Source organism: Piliocolobus tephrosceles, chromosome 2, assembly GCF_002776525.5.
Source record: "Piliocolobus tephrosceles isolate RC106 chromosome 2, ASM277652v3, whole genome shotgun sequence".
Lineage (NCBI taxonomy): Eukaryota > Metazoa > Chordata > Mammalia > Primates > Cercopithecidae > Piliocolobus > Piliocolobus tephrosceles.
In genome coordinates this window covers 103,009,223-103,028,768 of record NC_045435.1, presented here as the reverse complement: position 1 = coordinate 103,028,768, position 19,546 = coordinate 103,009,223, and the positions used below count along the sequence as shown (strand labels likewise).

Here is a 19,546-nt window from a genome sequence, read left to right as displayed (position 1 = left end):
GAGACAGGGTTTTACCAGGTTGGCTGGTCTTGAACTCCTGACCTCAGGTGATCCACCTGCCTTGGCCTCCCAAAGTGCTGGGATTACAGGCATGAGCCACCATGCCTGGCCAGAGATTTTATTTTTTGTAACTAATTTTGGGGCACAATTGGACCTCCATTGACAGCATGTTTATATTATTTAATGTGAATATTTGTGTGTTTTGACATAGAATATTGATGTGTTTGATTACATCATACTGTCTCAGCTGCCAGGAAGCTGATAAAATACATGGCTTTGCTTCTCAAACTTGAATGATCAAGTTTTGTTTTTGTTTTTCTGCGATCTGGTACAGACAGATACTTCTGTAAAATATAATTGAAATGTCTCAGCACTATCAAACTGTTAAAAGTTTCTACTCTATTATCTTGTTGCAGATTGATACCAGCCAGCATACAGCTGGCACTGGTCTACCGGAAAAACTGAGTATCACCGAGATACACACACACGCACGCATGCACACACGCGTGCAGACACACCCCTTACTGCCTTTGGATAAGAGGCTGCGGATGTTGTTGTCATTACTATTATTACTTCATTCATATGTAGCTCCACACCAAACCCCTCGTGTCTTGTTTTTTGGATAGAGAACAAAAAATTAAGGCTGATCATATTTTTCTCTTGATTTCTACCTCCCTGTTAAAATTGACCAACTTCTAGGATAGGGAGTGCTTGTTCTCTACTAACTGAATGTTTTATTTGAGGTCCTGTGTTGGACACTGGAGTAGAAATTGTAGAAATAAAAGGAATTATTATAATAATGAATGCCCTTCCCTTGTCTCTTTTCTGATCATGTTTTTGGCATGTAGTAAATGAAGTCTCCCTGCTGTAAGTTCTAGTTTCCTAAGATGCTGCTGCTGCTGGAACTTTCTGTATCACATTTTCTTTCTTTCTTTTTTTTTGAGGCAGAATTTTGTTCTTGTTGTCCAGGCTGGAATGCAGTGGAACCATCTTGGCTCACTGCAACCTCTGCCTTCTGAGTTCCAGCGATTCTCCTGCGTCAGCCTCTTGAGTAGCTGGGATTACAGGCATGTGCCATCACATCCCACTGATTTTTGTATTTTTAGTAGAGATGGAGTTTCACCATGTTGACCAGGCTGGTCTCGAACTCCCGACCTCAGGTGATCCACCCGCCTCGGCCTCCCAAAATGCTAGGATTATAGGCGTGAGCCACTGCACCCAGCCCACATTTTCATAAAAGGATCAAACTGTTTCCTACTTATAACCAGCAGTTTTTCAATTTAGTTTTTTGTGTGCATCGCAAACTGCATTAAACAAGGTCTCGTTGGGACAGAAGCTGCATGAGCAAGGGAGAGAGCACAAGGAGATTCCGTCAGAGCACACAGGGCCTGTGTGGGGTGTTGGAACTTTGACTCTGGGGGAAGCCACTGAAGGGTTTTAAGCTAAGGTGGAATATGATCTGCCTTACCTTTTAACAGGATCATTGGTGTAGTATTGACAGTAAGCTCTGGGGCATGAGGTCGAAGCAGGGAATGGACCAGGAAGTAGAGACTAAGAAAGAAAATTTGGTGATGTATTAGGGAGCTCTGGCCAGACAAGGATCTTTCCCAGAAGTGAAGGGCCTGAACTGCCAGTTTCAAAAGGCACACTGGTCTACCGGAAAAACTGAATATCACCGAGATGCACACACACGCACGCATGCACACACACGTGCAGACACACCCCTTACTGCCTTTGGATAAGAGGCTGTGGATGTTGTTGTCATTACTATTATTACTTCAGAATAATAAATTGATTTTATTATTTTTTAAAAAGAATTATAAAGAATTTTTTATAAAGAATTATAAAGAAATTGAAAATTTCAGAAATTACATTATCATTGAGCTTCTCAGTGGCAGTGCTAGAAGCTAGCATACTACTGCTTTTCAAAATGCAAGAACATTACTTTCAGTCTAGAATTCTCTAGTTAAGGAGATCATTACAGAGTGAGGGTAGAACTATTTCTGATAGGCAAAGTTTGAAATGTATTTCCTGTGTACCCTCTCCAAAGACATTCCTAAAATATGGGATGGGGTTATGTCCCAGTCAGCTGTTGTAAGCTGAAAATACTTTTTTTTTTTTTTTTGAGACGGAGTCACGCTCTGTCACCCAGGCTAGAGTGCAGTGGTGCGATCTCGGCTCACTGCAAGCTCCGCCTCCCGGGTTCACGCCATTCTCCTGCCTCAGCCTCCCAAGTAGCTGGGACTACAGCCACCCGCCACCATGCCCGGCTAATTTTTTGTAGTTGTAGTAGAGACAGGGTTCCACAGTGTTAGCCAGGATGGTCTAATCTCCTGACCTCGTGATCTGCCTACCTTGGCCTCCATAAGTGCTGGGATTACAGGCGTGAGCCACCACACCCGGCCATAAGGTGAAAATATTCTGGAGAATAAAGAGTGTGAGTTGAAAAAAGAAAAAGAAAAAAAAAAAAGGTGAAAATATTCTAAATGGAAAAAAATGCATGACTGGCCGGGGACTGTGGCTCACTGCCACTGCCCAGGATGACAAGAGAGGTACAGTTTCTACTGAGTGCCTGTGACTTTCATACCATGCCAAAGTAAAAAACTCCAGTCAACCATTGTAAGGGAATGTCTGTATAGGGAAGAAAAGGTATATAAGTGCCTTAAAGGGGGAACTTTTTATACCTTTTCTGGGCCCCATCTAGGGGCTAGATTTGACTTTGACTCTGGGGGAAGCCACTGAAGACCCCATCTAGGGGCCAGGTGCTATGGCTTACGACTGTAATCTCAGCAGTTTGGGAGGCCAAGGCAAACGGATCGCTTGAGGCTGGGAGTTTGAGACAAGGCTGGGCAATGCTGCAAGACCCCATCTCTTAAAAAAAAAAAATAGCTGGGTGTGGTAGTTGTGTCTGTAGTCCCAGCTACTCGGGAGGCTGAGAGGGGAGGATCACTTGACCCTGGGAGGTCGAGGTTGCAGTGAGCCATGATCGCTTGCATCACTGCACTCCAGCCTGGGTGACAGAGCAAGACACTGTCTCAACAAAAAAACAAAACAAAAAAAACAAAACCAACTACCCTAATAGTAAATCAGTAGGTAAAATTAAAAATTGATGCATCAAGGCCTATAATGAATACATTCCTTTTACAATTATTTTTATTTTATTGTTAGAGCAGGGTCTTGCTCTGTTTTCCAGGCTGGAGTGCAGGGGCTTGATCATAGCTCATTGTAGCCTCTGAACTCCTGGGCTCAGGCTGTCCTCCCACCTCAGCCTCCCAAGTGGCTGGCATTACAGGGGCATGCCACTACACGGTACTAATTTTGTTTGCTTTTTTTTAGAGACAGGGTCTTGCTTTGTTGCCTAGGCTGGTCTCAAACTCCTGGCCTCAACCAGTCCTCCCTTCTTGGCCTCCCAAAGTGCTGGGGTTACAGGTGCAAGCCGCTGCACCTGGCCCTACACATTCTTTTACATATACTGAGATAAATATTAATAAAAAGAATCAAAAGGGATTAAAGTAGATACCAGCAGGGAACTAGATGAAAATAGGGAGGTGGAATGGGGGTTGGCTATGTTTATATAAGCCTTTTAGTACTTTTTAACTTGTCAGCTGGTCAGCATGCATAAAAATACGGAAACTTCAGATCGTTGTTAAACTCCTCAACATCATGTCTCAGGAAGTATTACTACCTGATTTAACACTCTTCTATTCCAAAGAAAGATTTTGTTTATTTAAGGCCTTGTTCTAGAAAGTATTTAAGATTATTCCTTTCCTTAGCTCAGACCAGCTGCTTTCCGGTGCCTTAAAGTATCTTTAGCTCCTGATACTGGTTTTTTGTTGTTGTTGTTGTTGTTTTTCAGCGACGGAGTTCTGCTCTGGAGTGCAATGGCGTGATATTGGCTTACTGAAACTTCCGCCTCCCGAGTTCAAGTGATTTTCCTGCTTCAGCCTCCCAAGTGGCTTGTTTTATAGGCACCTGCCATCATGCCTGGCTACTTTTTTGGTATTTTTGGTAGAGACAGGGTTTCACCATGTTGGCCAGGCTGGTCTCAAACTCCTGACCTCAGGTGGTCCATCTGCCTCGTCCTTCCAAGGTGCTGGGATTACAGGCGTGAGCCACCATGCCTGACCACTGTTTTTAAGTATTTCTTAAAATGTGTTTGTATTGTTTGTGCCTTATATACTCCTTCACAGTAAAGGCCCTTTGTGATTTTTTAAGTGGCCCTCTGAATGCCTAGAACAGTTTTACATGGAAATGGGAATATGGAAATCACCCTTAAAATAAAATGAGAGAAAGTGATCCTTTCTAAAACGGTAGAGAACATCTGATGTTTGAAAAACAAGGGCTGCACAGAGCTAGGAAATGATGAGGTGTGGTGTGTAGACAGATGGACATACTAGATATGTAGGGACAGTGGGAAGGAGATGCGCATACATTGGGACCAGATTAAAATGGACCTTGAATGCTTGAAGCTAATTTTGGAAATATGTTTTAGGCAGTCAGGAGCCAGCATAGGTTTTTAAGTAGGATAATGACAATGTTTGACATCAAAACACGGAATTTTATATCTAGAACTGTGTACAAAATCCAAAATTTTGTACACATCAGAGCTATGTGCAAAACAAATTGTCATAGAAAACAAACATGGAAGAGTACTATCTGAAAACATTAGTATTGATTATCTCTGCGGTAGGATTTTGGGTGACTTTTTATCCTTTTTACTAGCAAAAATGTTACTTCATGGTTGTGGTACAAGGATACTTTCAATCATTATGGCCAGGCGCAGTGGTTCACATCTATAATCCCATTGCTGGCCAGGCGCGGTGGCTCGTGCCTGTAATCCCAGCTGAGAGGCTGAGGTGAGTGGATCACTTGAGGTTAGGAGTTCGAGACCTGCCTGGCCAACATGGTGAAACCCCCGTCTCTACTAAAAATACAAAAATTAGCTGGGCGTGGTGGCACGTGCCTGTAATCCCAGCTACTCAGGAGGCCTAGGCAGGAGAATTGCTTGAACCTGGGAGATGGAGGTTGCAGTGAGCCAAGATGGCGCCATTGCACTCCAGCCTGGGCAACAGAGCAAGATCCGACTCCAAAAAAAAAAAAAAAAATCCCAGTGCTTTGGGAAGCCGTGGTGGGAGAATCGCTCAAGGCCAGGAGTTTCAAGACCAGCCTGGGCAACAAAGCAAGACCCCATCTCTACAGAAACAAATTAAAAATTAGCTGTGTGTCATGGCATGCCTGTAGTCCCAGCCACTCTGGAAGCTGAGACAGGAGGATCGCTTGAGCCCAGGAGTTCAAGGTTATAATGAGCTATGATCGTACCACTGCACTTTTCAACCTGGGCAACAGCCTGTCTCTAAAAATAAAAATAAATAGGGGCTGGGCATGGTGGCTCATGTCTGTAATCCCAGCACTTTGGGAGGCCGAGGCAGGAAAATCACTTGAACCTGGGAGGTAGAGGTTGCAGTAGGCCAAGATCGTGTCAGCCTGGGCGACACAGCGAGACTCCATCTCAAAAAGTAAATAAATAAACAATTATTGTCATGCCGATGTTTTATTGTGAAATCCACAGCATCTGTTGCCTCTTGCTTCTCGCTCTTTTGTTTACTGGAAGGTAACTTTCTCCATGACAAAATATGGGTGGCACAGAGGATAAGGGACTTTCCCGAAGCACCTGACCTTCAACGTGGCCTTGTCTTCCAATTTGTTCTAGGACTATTAAAGATTCACTCCAGCCAAGCCAGTCCCCAGCAGGCGGTCCTGACGATTCCCAGCCAGCTCAAACCACTCAGCGTAAACACGTCTGGAGGGGTGCAGACAATCCTGATGCCTGTGAATAAAGGTGAGTGCCTTGCCCACGGGCCTCTGTGCTGTGGCCGCTTCCACGTATCCCAGCATTTACCAGGTGGTGACTGCTCTGCCCATGTACAGCCACCCTTCAGCTATCACAGTACTCCCTGCACCTTGAATGCTAGGGCACCAATGCCAGGACTCAAAACCCAAATGTTCGTTGGCTTCTAAATAGCTGCCCTTATCTAAAGTTGAGTTGAAGGGGGAATATTTTAAGTGTTTATAAGAATTTACATTAATTGGATTGTTGTTTTCCTTTCCTTTTTTTTTTGAGACAAGAGTTTTGCTCTGTCGCCAAGGGTGGAGTGCAGTGGCGAGATCTCGGCTCACTGCAACCTCCGCCTCTGGGTTCAAGCGATTCTCTTGCCTCAGTCTCCTGAGTAGCTGGCTAATTTTTGTATTTTTTAGTAAAGATGGGATTTCACCATGTTGCACAGTCTGGTCTTGAACTCCTGACCTCAGAAGATCCACCTGCCTTGGCCCCCCCCAAAGTATTGGGATTACAGGCGTGAGCCACCACGCCCAGCCTGGCTTGTTACTTTCTTAGTTTAGTGACAGGCTCCCGTTTCTACAGTTGAAGATATACCTCAGTTACCCTCATACCTAATAATCTCCCACTAGTAAAAAGAGACTTTGCAATTCCTGTTGTCCTCAAGTTGGCTTTGTGCTGTTCGTCTCGTGGGGTTATCACCTGGGAGTTAGATCACCCTCATTAAAAATAATCTCTGTATTTGTTATATCCGTCCCTCCTTTTCTCCCTTTAGTGGTTCAGTCATTTTCTACCAGCAAGCCACCTGCCATTCTGCCTGTAGCTGCCCCAACTCCAGTTGTCCCCAGCTCTGCTCCAGCAGCTGTTGCAAAAGGTACATAGGATCTCACAGAGTTCTTGTCCAGAAGTTTTGTTATTTATCTTTTTTGTTGTCGATCACGTTCTCTTCTGATGTCCAGAAGTTTTATGCAGGACGTTACCATAATCTGAATCTTTTGAATTTTCAGCATTTGCAAATCAACCACTTGGCAAATATGTCCTAAATACTCATATAGTAGACTTAACATTGAGGGAAACAGAGAGATGTATAAAGGATCATTTCTACCCTTTAATAAATTTATAATAAGATTGAAAAAGAATTGCTGTAGACAGCAAGCAATCATTGATAAACACAAGACATGTGGCCAGGGAAATGATTGCTGAAATATTGCAGCTTGGGATGTCTGATCAGGGTTGGCAGGGGGTGTGGAGAAGGGCAAGACTTTGTACTGACCATGGATTGTAACCTGGACTTTAAAAGAGTAGAGGTTTTTTAGCTGTGGGGAGTCAAGGGGTATGCCAGATTAAGGGCACAGGAGAGACAAAGACTCAGCTTCCTCTTTGGAGAAGTGGCAAGTTAGAGGGACTCATTTGGGGAGTATAGTTGTGGTAAAGGAGGTTTAGGCAGGGGCCAGACTTTGGCGAGCTGGCAGTGGGAGACACTCCTGCCCACAAGAGTAGATCAGGATAGCACGGTGGATTAGAGTAACACGCTGACATTGATAACATCAATGTCCAAGCACAGGCAATCTGATTTTTGCTTTCTGCCTTGTGTCTCAGAACGCTAAGATAATGCTGAAAGTTGATAAACTAGCTGGAGAGATGATATTGGAAAGGTCACAATATTAGAACTTAGAACAAACCAGCATTGTACTTCAATGTAGCATTGTTAGATCACATGTGTGGGGAGGGCGTGGAGGAATCTTACACAGCAGTATGGGTGGCCCTTTAAGAAATATCTGAGGAGTCATTTTATTGCCCCCGCCCTGTCATGAGGCTGGAGTTGTCCCCCCTGAGACCCAGGCTAACAGTTCTTCCCTTGTCTGATGACCCTGGGATGATAGGAGCCATCTCAGTCCCCTGGCTGTGTCCCCACAACAGCTGGAGTGGCAGTTTCCTTGCTGAGTTTCACTGCAGGAGCTTTGTTTGTGCCTGCACATGTCCTTCCACTGCTAACCCCTAACAGCTGCCTCTTTGTTGCTCTTGCCTTGTAGTGAAGACTGAACCAGAAACACCTGGGCCGAGCTGCCTCTCTCAGGAGGGTCAGACAGCAGTGAAAACAGAAGAAAGTTCTGAGCTGGGAAACTATGTCATTAAGTAATTCTTCCAATCTTTCCTAAACGAGTTCCGCTTTGGGTGTTTGTCACACCTGTGACAGCTGAGTATGTGCAGAGTTGTGTGTGTAGCTCTAAGCCCTTGAGGGGAGGAACTGTCTGTGCCTGTGTAGTGGACAAGTGATGCACAGCTGAGGATCATTTTATACAGTGATGTGACTGGAGGTGGCACTTGATTTATAGCCTTAGAAGCCTCAGATGGGATTAGACCTCCCTTCAGTTGAGGTTGCCAACGTGAGCTTTCTCTGCTGAGCCCTTGGGCACAAAATTTCTCCTGTTGCCATCACTCAGGTGTATACGTGCTTTGTGACTGGGTGTCCACACGCCTGCCTAATCTTAGCTGCCTCTTCATGGGCTATACACACTCTTTACTTCTTCTAAAATGCTTCCTGAGGTTTCGTAATTTCTAAATCAGGAAGCCACTTCTGACCAGCTACTTTTAAGTATATCAAACTGCTGGGGACAATAGAAACTTAGCCCTTTAATATGGTAGATGGAGGCGTGAACTGTAATAACCCTAAGACGGGCATACAGAATTTTTCTCCCCTAGTAGCAGTCACATTGCAAAAAGATTATATTGCTATTTAATTTTAAGGTGTAGATTAACTGTAATATGCACATAATCTTCCATTCCTGGGATCTTATTTAGTCTTGACATTTTCTTTTTAAGCATAGAACACCTTTCCTTTACAAAGAAGGTCATCTATGGAAGGAAAGACATGTTAATATGATGTTTTTACATTATAATTCCCTCAGAATGGAATATATCCATTAAGTATATGGCATATATATGGCTATGGAAACTGCTACATGTATTTAATTTATTGCCTTATTTTTTTTTATCCCTCTCAGGATAGACCATTTAGAGACTATCCAGCAACTCTTAACAGCAGTAGTAAAGAAGATTCCATTAATCACTGCAAAAAGTAAGACAATTACACTGAATATAGGGGTACATTTTTTAAAGCTGTGAATTTAAGGTATTGAGTCAACTGAAATCACTTGGGTTTGTAAATTAATATTGATAATGGCAGTTACCTTATAAGGTTTCAGCTAGAGATACAGCTCATTTGCAAGGGTTTTAGAATTCACATGCAGTTAGTTTTTTATTCTTTTTACTGTGTTCTTTAGAAGGAATGTTTTACATTTTTCATATGTAAATCATAAATTGTTTTGTATGCAGTTAAAACTCTGTATTAGCATTTGGCGTTTATGAATAAGGAAAGCGTTTAGTGTTTGGCTGCAGTGTACCAGGTCCTGTGCAGGCTGGGTACGTTCATTGTCTCATATAATCCCAGCCTCCTGTGTGGTAGCTGGTGTCATCTCCATTTACAGATGAGAAAACTGAGGATGAACAGGGTTGAATAACTTGCTCGAGATCACAGAGCCATGGGTGGTGAAACAGGATACAAACCTGGTTCTGTTTGACTCTAAGACCAGTCATCTTTCCTCTGAAACTCAGTATTGCACACTGTAGAAATGCACAGTTTTTAAGACCTCCCAAAGTGATGTGCTGTGTCACTGCCCATCGTTAGCTACATTGAGTAAATTGCTGCTTAGCCCCAGTTGTTTTGACAGAATCAATAGCCCTTGCTGAGGGGCCAGCAGCCTGCGGACACAGGAGCATGCTCATGGGCAAGACCACCATGCACACTGAGAGGGAAGCCAGGGGCAGCCTCCACGCCACTCAGATTTGTAGGGCCCTGAACACGTACGCCAGGTACAGACCACCTACTTCTTTTTTCCAACTGTAATAGCAAAGCAGTAGTCTCTTTTTCTGAAGTAAAGTTTGGGGGATCATTTTGATGTATCTCAGAATAAACTTTTGGTGACAGTTTCCCAGCCTGACAGAAGAAATTCAAACAAAAAAATCTCTCTCATATATACGTGTTTGTGTGTGTGTGTGTATGTGTATATGTATATATATACACACATACACATATATGTATATATACACACACATATATACACACACACACACACATATACATACACACATACACACACACAGTTTTCTCTCTCCTTAAAAATACAGAATCCTGGCCAGGTGCGGTGGCTCAAGCCTGTAATCCTAGCACTTTGGGAGGCCGAGACGGGCGGATCACAAGGTCAGGAGATCGAGACCATCCTGGCTAACACAGTGAAACCCCGTCTCTACTAAAAAATACAAAAAACTAGCCGGGCGAGGTGGCGGGCGCCTGTAGTCCCAGCTACTCGGGAGGCTGAGGCAGGAGAATGGTGTGAACCCGGGAGGCGGAGCTTGCAGTGAGCTGAGATCCGGCCACTGCACTCCAGCCCGGGCGACAGAGTGAGACTCCGTCTCAAAAAAAAAAAATACAGAATACAAGAGCTGGAAGGTAGTTCAGATACTATCTTCCCAGCTTTCTCAATTTATAGATAAGAAAACCAAGCTGGTTGCAGTGGCTCACGCCTGTAATCCCAGCAGTTTGGGAGTTGAGGTGGGCACATCACCTGAGGTCAGGACTTTGAGATCTGCCTGGTCAACATGGTGAAACCCCATCTCTACTAAAAATACAAAAATTAGCCAGGCATGGTGGTGCATGCCTGTAGTCCCAGCTACTCGGGAGGCTGAGGCAGGAGAATCGCTTGAAACCAGGAGGCAGAGGTTGCAGTGAGCTGAGGTCGTGCCACTGCACTCCAGCCTGGGCAACAAAGTGAGACACCATCTACCACGGCCACCTTGTGAGTTAATGGCGGGTCCAGGGCTCCTAGTGGAGCGCCAGTTCCACAGACTTTAATAGCCTGTGGCAGTGATTACCTTCTCCACCAAAGAAGCCAAGTTCCCAAGAAGGTGTGTTGCTTTGAGTACACACGACAGGACGCCTTCTCTTCTGAGGAGACGCCCTCCTGTGTTAGGCTGCATCTTGCCCAATAAGGAACATACATGCAATAAAGAGGTCTGAAGAAGTGACTGGCTTGCCTCCAGCAAATGATATGTGATTGGAATCGTAAGAGCTTTATTCAGGATTTGCTGGGTATGTGCATTCTAGGTGAAGATGCCAGCTGCTTTTCTGCGAAGTCTGTGGAGCAGTACTATGGCTGGAACATTGGAAAGAGGAGAGCTGCTGAGGTAACCTACGTCTGCCTGTTCATTTTGGCTGCCTGCAGAAACCTTTTCTTAGGGAACAGGGATACAGATTGCAGCATATTTTATTGAAATATTTGATGGCAGAATATTTTCCTCAGTTAAAAAAGTCTCATTTTTCAAAGACTTGTATCCAGCCGACTTTCAGGGCTGCCTTCTTTTCCATTACTGGTAGAAACATCCCTCACAGTCTCTAACTTTTTTTCTGAGTTTCAGAATTTTAAATGAACTTGCGTATCGAGTCCTTACAGTGGGAAGGTGCTGTGGTCGGTTTAGGGAAAGTTGGGATAGGAGGGGAAGTGGGAGGTCCTAGGTTGAGACCAGGTGAAAATCTTTAAAGGCCAAACCTAGGAGATGCGGTTTTAGTTATAAGCATTAGGGAGCCGGTAGAAGTTCTACTTTTTTTAAGTGGGGAGTAACACAATCAGGTTTTTTTTCTTAAAAAAAAAAAAATTCTAACAGGTTAAGTTAAGATGGTGATTTATGATTGCATGATAATGTAGTTGTGTTAAGTGGAAGGATTTGATTATGGTTCCAAAAAAAATTTTGTTTTAAGTGGCAAAGAGCAATGACAATGCGAAAAGTCTTACAAGAAATCCTGGAGAAGAATCCGAGATTTCACCACCTGACTCCCCTCAAAACCAAGCATATTGCTCACTGGTGCCGCTGTCATGGCTACACCCCACCAGACCCTGAGAGCCTGAGGAATGACGGGGACTCCATCGAGGATGTGCTGACCCAGATCGACAGCGAGCCTGGTAAGCCTTCAGTGGCACTGCCCAGAGCACCTGGCAGCCTGGGGGCATTCGCTTAGAGAGAGGTGAGGATTTGGAAGAGGTGCTGTAGAGAACAAGAGCATTTCCTACCTCCTGCCATGTCCTCCCCGGGACCATGCAGTCCCCATGGAGCTGTTGGTACCCAGGTATCTAAAGTGTTGTGCCCCAGCCACAAATTTCCAGCCCTTGCCATGCAGCAAGCTCACACTGTTCACTCCAGAGTCCCTGCTTGGCATCATTTCTTCTTTGAAGACTCCTGATCCATCTCCTTTCCTGCAGATCGAAGCAGCTTCCCCATCTTTTGTGACCTTAAGGACCCCCCCATGCCCCAGACAAGTCTGTGCTCCTTCTGTGAAGATGAGGTCTGTGTCTCATCTGTTACTTTATCTCCAAACCCAGCTTGGAGGATGCCACCCAGTGTGGGAGGCACTTGTGAAAACTAGTAATGTTGCAGGTGAAATGAATTGTTTTATGATAAAAAACACTACTGGGCCAGGCGTGGTGGCTCACACCTGTAATCCCAGCACTTTGGGAGGCTGGGGCGAGCGGATCACGAGGTCAGGAGTTCAAGACCATCCTGGCTAACACAGTGAAACCCCGTCTCTACTAAAAATACGAAAAATTAGCCAGGCGTGGTGGCTGCCCGCCTGTGGTCCCAGCTACTCAGGAGGCAGAGGTTGCAGCGAGCTGAGATTGCACCACTGCACTCCAGCCTGGGCAATAGAGCCAGACCCTGTCTCAATAAAATAAAAAGAAAGGTTGTTATCTGCCCCCAGCCCCATTTATGTAGAAAAACAGAAGCTCTGCCTCCCTGTCCAAGGAAACCTGGAGCATAGAGGTGGGGTTCCTTTAAGACTTAGGGCCAGGCTCAGTGGCCTCCCACTTTGGGAGGCTGAGGCAGGAGGACTGTTTGAGCCCAGGAGTTCAAGACTAGCCTGGACAACACGGTGAAACTTTGTCTCTACAAAAAATGCAAAAATTAGCTGGGCATGGTGGTGCACGCCTGTAGTCCCAGCTACTCGGGAAGCTAAGGCGGGAGGATTGTTTGAGCCCAAGAGGTTGAGGCTGCAGCGAGCTGTCATCATGCCACTGCTCTCCAGCTTGGGTGACAGCACAAGACTGTGTCCAAAAAAAAAGGGCAAGTCCCGTCTTTGCCATTAAGTTTCTTGAGAGCCTAATGCAGGATGGCCTCTCCTCTCATCTCCTGTAGCGCTTTATATCAGCAGCATAAGGGCTTGTCTGACTTCGCTGTCTAAGCTACTCGGAGAGCAGAGACCGTATTGATGTTTCCCGGGCTTCACTGACACTGTGTGGAAAGCACAGTACTTGCATGTACTAGGCTTCCTGTTAATCTGACTGATTACAAACAGCCCCTGACCTACAATGGTTTGACTGTGATTTGATTTTGTGACTTTATAATGGTCTGAAAGCTGTAGGCATCAGCACAGGCCTTGACTTCTGATGGGATTGCATCCAGATAAGGCCATCGTAAGTTGAAAATATCCTAAGTCAAAGAATGATGTTTTTCAACTTACAATGGGTTTTTCAGGATATAGCGCCATCCAGCATAACTTGAGGAGCAGCTGGAGTGTGTTAGAGCCCAGTCAGTAAAACAAAAGACCAGAAGCTGGGTGCCCTTAAATCTTGTACCTGGTGTGGACCTCACACACTCATCCAGAAAGTGGAAGGGCACTAGTGCCCTAGACCTGGCCTTAAGGTTCTCACACTCCTGATTAGGCTTTGTATAAATCACCTTATTAGAAACTGGACCCATAATATACATTGAAGTGTTAACAGTCCTGCTCTCTGAGCAGTGAGAATAGGGGTGATTCTTTTTATTTTCTTCACTCTGCATTTCTAAATTTTCCAAATTTGAGATGTAGAAAAATCAGGTTAGTCCTTAATACTCAGAGGGAGGGGAGTGGCCTGGTTTTTGGTGGTAAAAGTGAGAATTCCGTACTCTTTTGTCTTAGATGGCAGTTGCTTTACATAGATCACACACAAGATGCCTGTCTTTGTGCCTTTCTCCCTCATGAATTACTAGCTGTCATTATTATAGATCCATAGAATATTAGAACTGGAAAGAAGGTCAGCTCCGCTGATGCTTTTCCCCCTTCCTCAGACCATGGGTCTCTTGGAGATGGAAAGTCCTCTTCCGTTGGCCCCACAGCTGTCTTAACGCTGTTCGCTTTCATTTAGAGTGCCCATCATCATTCTCCTCTGCGGACAACCTCTGCCGCAAACTGGAGGACCTGCAGCAGTTCCAGAAAAGGGAACCCGAGAATGAGGAGGAGGTGGACATCCTCAGCCTCTCTGAGCCAGTAAAGATAAACATCAAGAAGGAGCAGGAAGAGAAACAAGAGGAAGTCAAGTTCTACCTGCCACCAACCCCAGGGTCTGAATTTATTGGGGATGTCACACAGAAGGTAGGGGTTGTGGTGTTAATAGTTCATGCAGCAAAACAGACTCAGAGCTGGACATTCAGACGTTCAGCCTCACAGACCCAGACCCAGACGTTCAGCCTCACAGACCCAGACCCAGACGTTCAGCCTCACAGACCCAGACCCAGACCCAGACTCTTCTAGTGGTGTAAATGCCTGACTTCCTTCTGCCTGGTTGACCCAGGTGTGCTCTCTGGGCTCCCATCTTCCTGCATCAGAGCCCTTGGGCAGAAACGCTAATTACACGTGAAAAGGTTGCTTGTTGAACGCAGACTTGAAGCAAAGCTGGCTGGATAGAAACGGTTGATTACTCTTCATCTCATTTTTTCTCATCTGCCTCAGTAGAAGCACCTTTCCCTCATGAGGCATGTCCTATTTCTGAGTTGCGCGTCAGTGCGAAATCCCCCCCTGATGTGTTGATAGGTCCTGAGTGCCCTGCCTGTGGTGCAGATGGCATGCACCCACCTTATTATACAGGAGAGAGGTACTTATCCACCCTGCTGGAGCCTAGCAGCTCTTCAGCATCTGTCAGTTGCTCAGGGCCCAAGGTGAAAGACAGTGTGCTTTCATTGGCTGCCATGAAAAATGGGCAAGATGCAGTTTCCAAGTGCAAACAGGACACTGGAGTCTTGATTCCAGAACTTCCAGAGTGGTGTTCACTTATCAGAGCTCATGGCAGATCCCAACCAGGTTCTTCCACGAAGGAGATTTGAGAGTTAAAGTAGGATTATAGTCACATTTTAGAAATCAGCCAGAAATGTGGAAAAACAAGATAACATTCGTTTAGATGTCATATTCTGTGTTCCTTTCCAGTGAATTTTGCCCAGCATGTTTGCAGAGTCCTTCTTCCAACCAGGCATCTCTTTGGGTGTCAAAGAGTTATGCTTGGTTGGAGAGAGGCTGTTTTTAAAGCAGCGATATGAACAAACGGCTTTCTTCTGCTTTTCCAGATTGGGATCACCCTGCAGCCCGTGGTGCTCCACAGGAACGTGTATGCGTCCGTGGTGGAGGACATGATCCTGAAGGTGGGTGCTTCCAGGGGCCGCCAGCCAGGAAGGGTGGTTGCATCCCAGGCGGTTTGGAGTAAGGGGCAAGGACAGAAAAGGAACAAAGATAACATGCTTTAAAATTCCTCATCTTATTTGAGCTTAAGTTCTCTCTTTTTGTTTTTTTTCTTCTGATTTTTAAATGGACTAAGTTATGTTTCCTCTGAATACTCATGTCGCTCTGAAGATATTTTTCCACGTGGTTTCAGGTGCCTCCTAAGACATTCTGGAGGAGGGTGGTCAGTGCGCTCGTTGCTTTAGGAGGTGGCAGAGACAAAGCCTACGATTTTCTGTACATGTCACAACGGCAAACAGCCCAACTGTCCTGACCCTTGCAAGGGGGTGAAAATGCCACAGCCTCCTTCCCCAGCCTGATCCCAGCTCAGCAGTTCCTTTCCTCGTGGATCCTCCCCAAGAATAGGGGTACCTCAGTAACAACTGCTTTCCTTAAATACAATGTCTAGAGCTGGGCGCGGTGGCTCACGCCTGTAATCTCAGCACTTTGGCAGGCCAAGGCGAGTGGATCACTTGAAATCAGGAGTTTAAGACCAACATGGCCAACATGGTGAAACCCCGTCTCTACTAAAAATAAAACATTAGCCGGACTTGGTGGTGCTCGCCTAGTAATCCCAGCTACTTGGGAGGCTGAGGCAGGAGAATCGCTTGAACCCAGGAGGCAGAGGTTACAGTGAGCCAAGATCGTGCCACTGCACTGCAGCCTGAGGAACAGAGTGAGACTCCATCTCTCAATCAATCAATCAATCAATAGAATAATGTCTGATTAATGAAAATCACTCCAATTCATAATTTCCCAGAAACATGGCCTTTATCACTATCGTCTATTATTGAGACCTTTAATTTTTTCTTAAAGACTTTTCAATCCCTAGGTGCATTTGTTTCAGACATTTGGGGTAAGGGATGGGGTTAGATGCATCCCTTCTTGCCAGCAAGCAGATGGCCATTTGAAGAATAACAGCACCTTCCATTGTAGGCTACAGAACAGCTGGTGAATGATATCCTGAGACAGGCTTTGGCAGTTGGATACCAGACAGCTTCTCACAACAGGTATTACTATCTCTGCAGTCCGTGGTGTGAGGCTGATACCTCTTTCCTAACAGTTGAATTACCCATGAAGGTATTTTATACTTACATCAATCCAGTAGGAGGTGGAGTGAGTGCTTAGGACAGTCTTAGAGCCAGATGAACTCAAGGGTCTGCTCTGTCATTTTTAGAGAACCTCGGTTGTGAAAGCTCACTCAGCTTTGCTCAGAGGTTTATATCCTCCTCCTCATTACTTCACAGACACCTAGGACTCTGTTTTATTACAGCGTTGAATAAATACTAGCTTTGCAATTAAAGATAACAGTGTCCATTACATGTCAGACATGAGGGCCAAGCATTGCATATATTACTTATTTTTCATTGCAGAACTATTATTCCCTTTCTAAAAATCAGGAAACCGGGCTTTGAAAGGTAATCTTACCCAGCTTTCCCAGAAAATACAGTGGAGACCTGGACTTCCGACTCAGGTCTCACTGGCTCTGAGGCTCCCGCGCTTGCCACTGCTCTTTGCTGACTCTCATTGTCTTTGATTGAGACACTGAGTTTCAGTCTTTTCCTAGGCCCTGAAAGAATGGTAGATAGGCCACATCTGCTTTTCTTGCAGAGGAAACGAATATTATTTTATTGCATTATGCTAAAGGCTGTCACAAATTTATAAAATTGTAGCAAAGTGCCTGAGGACATGAAGGGCCTAAATCAGAGGAATATTAGATGAAGCTTCACAGGAATATATCAGACAACATAGACGTCTTTAGAGAAAAGGAGGTGAACCAAGAGTTCCAGTCCTGCTGCCCGCTGTCCTGCTTGGACCCACAAGTGAGCCAGGGGCCTCCTGTGGCTCCTGCTCACCTCTGTGCTCCCTGTTCTGGAGGGGTAGAGTGACTTGGGTGCTTTTGATGGAACGATTAACATCACGCTGGCCTGGCTGACTCCATCTCCCATCCTTCCTGGAGATGGGAAATACAGTCCCAGAGTTTTGTGGTGCTTTGACTCAGCTTTTGGTCTGCTGAGACTCACTCACAAATGTGTCATTCCATTCTGCCATCCACGTTGTTTTCTTTCTCTTTTCTCAGTTCTCAGAATCTTTTTTCCTAATCATTCAACCAACTTGTTGACATCCTTCTCATGCCTATGACTAGGAAGGCAGCCCCCACCCCAGAGTGGCCCTAAGCTATGTCTGTGGCTCAGGAGCCCTCTCCAGGGGGCCTCTGCCTGGGATAGTCCCTGTGGTGAGTTAAGTGAATGAATAATGAGATACGTGTGAGAGAATTTCACCTGGTAACACCCTTTGTTTTTTGGACCAGGATTCCCAAAGAAATTACAGTGAGTAATATTCACCAGGCCATTTGCAACATTCCTTTTCTGGATTTCCTCACAAACAAACACATGGGAATATTGAATGAGGACCAGTGAGCGGAGTGAGGTGCCCCGGAGAAGCAGGCTTTGAAGGCGCAGCGAAGCTGTAACTGAGGACCCTGCTGATCGGGAAGGAGGTGGTTTCCAGTGCGCCTCGGGATGTCATGGCTACCCAAGCATTGCTGCTCCTGTTCCCGCGTGCCACCAGCATGCTCCACTCCAGATGAAATCCTCTTGGACAGGAGTTTGTTTCCTGAGTGTGGAGTGAGGCTGTCAGTGGATACGTGCTTTGTCGGCCAACGTTTCTGCAGTCTCTGTAAAGGCCCCATGAGACTTGGGCCAGGCCATGTGCCTCAGGCCCTTCTTCCTGAGTGTGCTCAAGGGGGCTCCTTGGGCCCGCCTCCCCAGGAGATAGAAAATGAGTGGCAGGCTAGAGATTTGAACCATTTTGTGGGCTGGAGTTACCAGTAGCTCTAGCAGTTATCCTGAAGAAAGATTGGGCTTCAGCAAGTGGTTCTCTCCCCTGCCTGGCCTTGGTGTGGAGGGGCTGTACTCTGAGCCCAAGTGAGTCAGCTATAGGAAGAGGCCATACCTAGAGCAAAGAACCAGGAAGGCCTGAGAGACGGCAGACTGAGCAGAATTCCTGTTTTGAGCACAGGAGCATTACTAGAACCATTGTCAAAGCAGTGGCAAGAGACGGAGAGGTCCCAACAGGAGTCGGGAAGAGGTTTGATTATAACCAAGAAAACTCTCACTATGCTAGGAATAGACAGCGTGCACCAGTCCCGGACACTTGGCAGAAGCGTAGCAGTGTTACACATGTGTGCGAAGCAGATCGCAGGCTCCATGCCATCTGCATGGTCTGCAGGAACTTCTGCAGCTGACCCCATGCTGAGTGGCCAGCGGGGAACAGCCCCCGGCAGGCTCTTCTGGGCTGGTCTGTCCTATCCGTGGATTGTGTATCCTCTTCTCTGTTAAGGAGTTTTTCCCAGAAGAAAAGTATTTAAAAGAAGTACCAGTGAGTGCCTTAAAGTTGGAGAAGTAACCACCCATGCCCAGAAACAGGGATGCCAGTGCCCGGAAGCAGTGAGATGAGGCTGTGTCCACAAGCAGAGGACCCCTCGATGGGAGGGGGCAGCAGGCAGGAGAAGGAAGGCAAGCAGTGGCGCTGCCAGGTGCCCGGGTCCACTGGAGGCGTCCCATCTCAGACTTCCTAACACGGCCTATGTGGAAGGCAGAACAGAGAACGCATGCTCGGTCAGAAATCTGTTCCCTGTTCTGCTCAAGAAGAATCGGCAACCATTTGTCAGCCAATGTTTCTGCAGTCTTTGTAAGGGCCCCATGAGAGCCGGGCCAGGCCGTGTGCCTCAGGCCCTTCTCCCTGAGTGTGCTCAGAGTTAGTGAGTCAGAGTAACTTACCCAAGCAACGTAATTCCTGTTTTCATGGGTCCTGTAGATGTTTGAGTCAGAAAGATAAGGCAGGGAGTGACTGAATAAACTCTGCCTTTTAAGTTGAGCATCTGGGCCGGTCATGGTGGCTAATGCCTGTAATCCCAGCACTCTGGGAGGTCGAGGTGGGTGGGTCACCTGAGGATAGGAGTTCGAGACCAGCCCGACCAACATGGTGAAACCCTATCTCTACTAAGAAGAAAAGTTAGCCGGGCATAGTGGTGTGTGCCTGTAATCCCAGCTACTCAGGAGGCTGAGGCAGGAGAATCACTTGAACCCAGGAGGCGGAGGTTGCAGTGAGCCAAGATTGTACCACTGCAC

General features: G+C 46.0%; 1 protein-coding gene across 5 annotated transcripts in view; it reads left to right on the top strand.

Moving 5' to 3' along the window:
- Positions 1-18,767, top strand: part of YEATS2 (YEATS domain containing 2) — a 106,763-nt gene extending 87,996 nt beyond the window's left edge. For 3 of the 5 annotated variants that reach the window (XM_023187576.1, XM_023187574.1, XM_023187575.1), the window contains exons 22-31: positions 5,711-5,839; positions 6,612-6,710; positions 7,870-7,972; positions 8,842-8,915; positions 11,001-11,080; positions 11,652-11,853; positions 14,071-14,297; positions 15,263-15,337; positions 16,350-16,423; positions 17,725-18,767. In XM_023187576.1, coding sequence (XP_023043344.1) covers positions 5,711-5,839; positions 6,612-6,710; positions 7,870-7,972; positions 8,842-8,915; positions 11,001-11,080; positions 11,652-11,853; positions 14,071-14,297; positions 15,263-15,337; positions 16,350-16,423; positions 17,725-17,833 — 1,172 coding nt within the window. In that variant the 3' untranslated portion in view covers positions 17,834-18,767. Of the gene's footprint in view, positions 1-416; positions 805-5,710; positions 5,840-6,611; positions 6,711-7,869; positions 7,973-8,841; positions 8,916-9,567; positions 9,928-11,000; positions 11,081-11,651; positions 11,854-14,070; positions 14,298-15,262; positions 15,338-16,349; positions 16,424-17,724 lie in introns of those variants that run through there. The other 2 variants (XM_023187577.1, XM_023187578.2) reach the window with 2 other exon arrangements.
- The last annotated feature ends 779 nt before the right edge of the window (positions 18,768-19,546 follow it).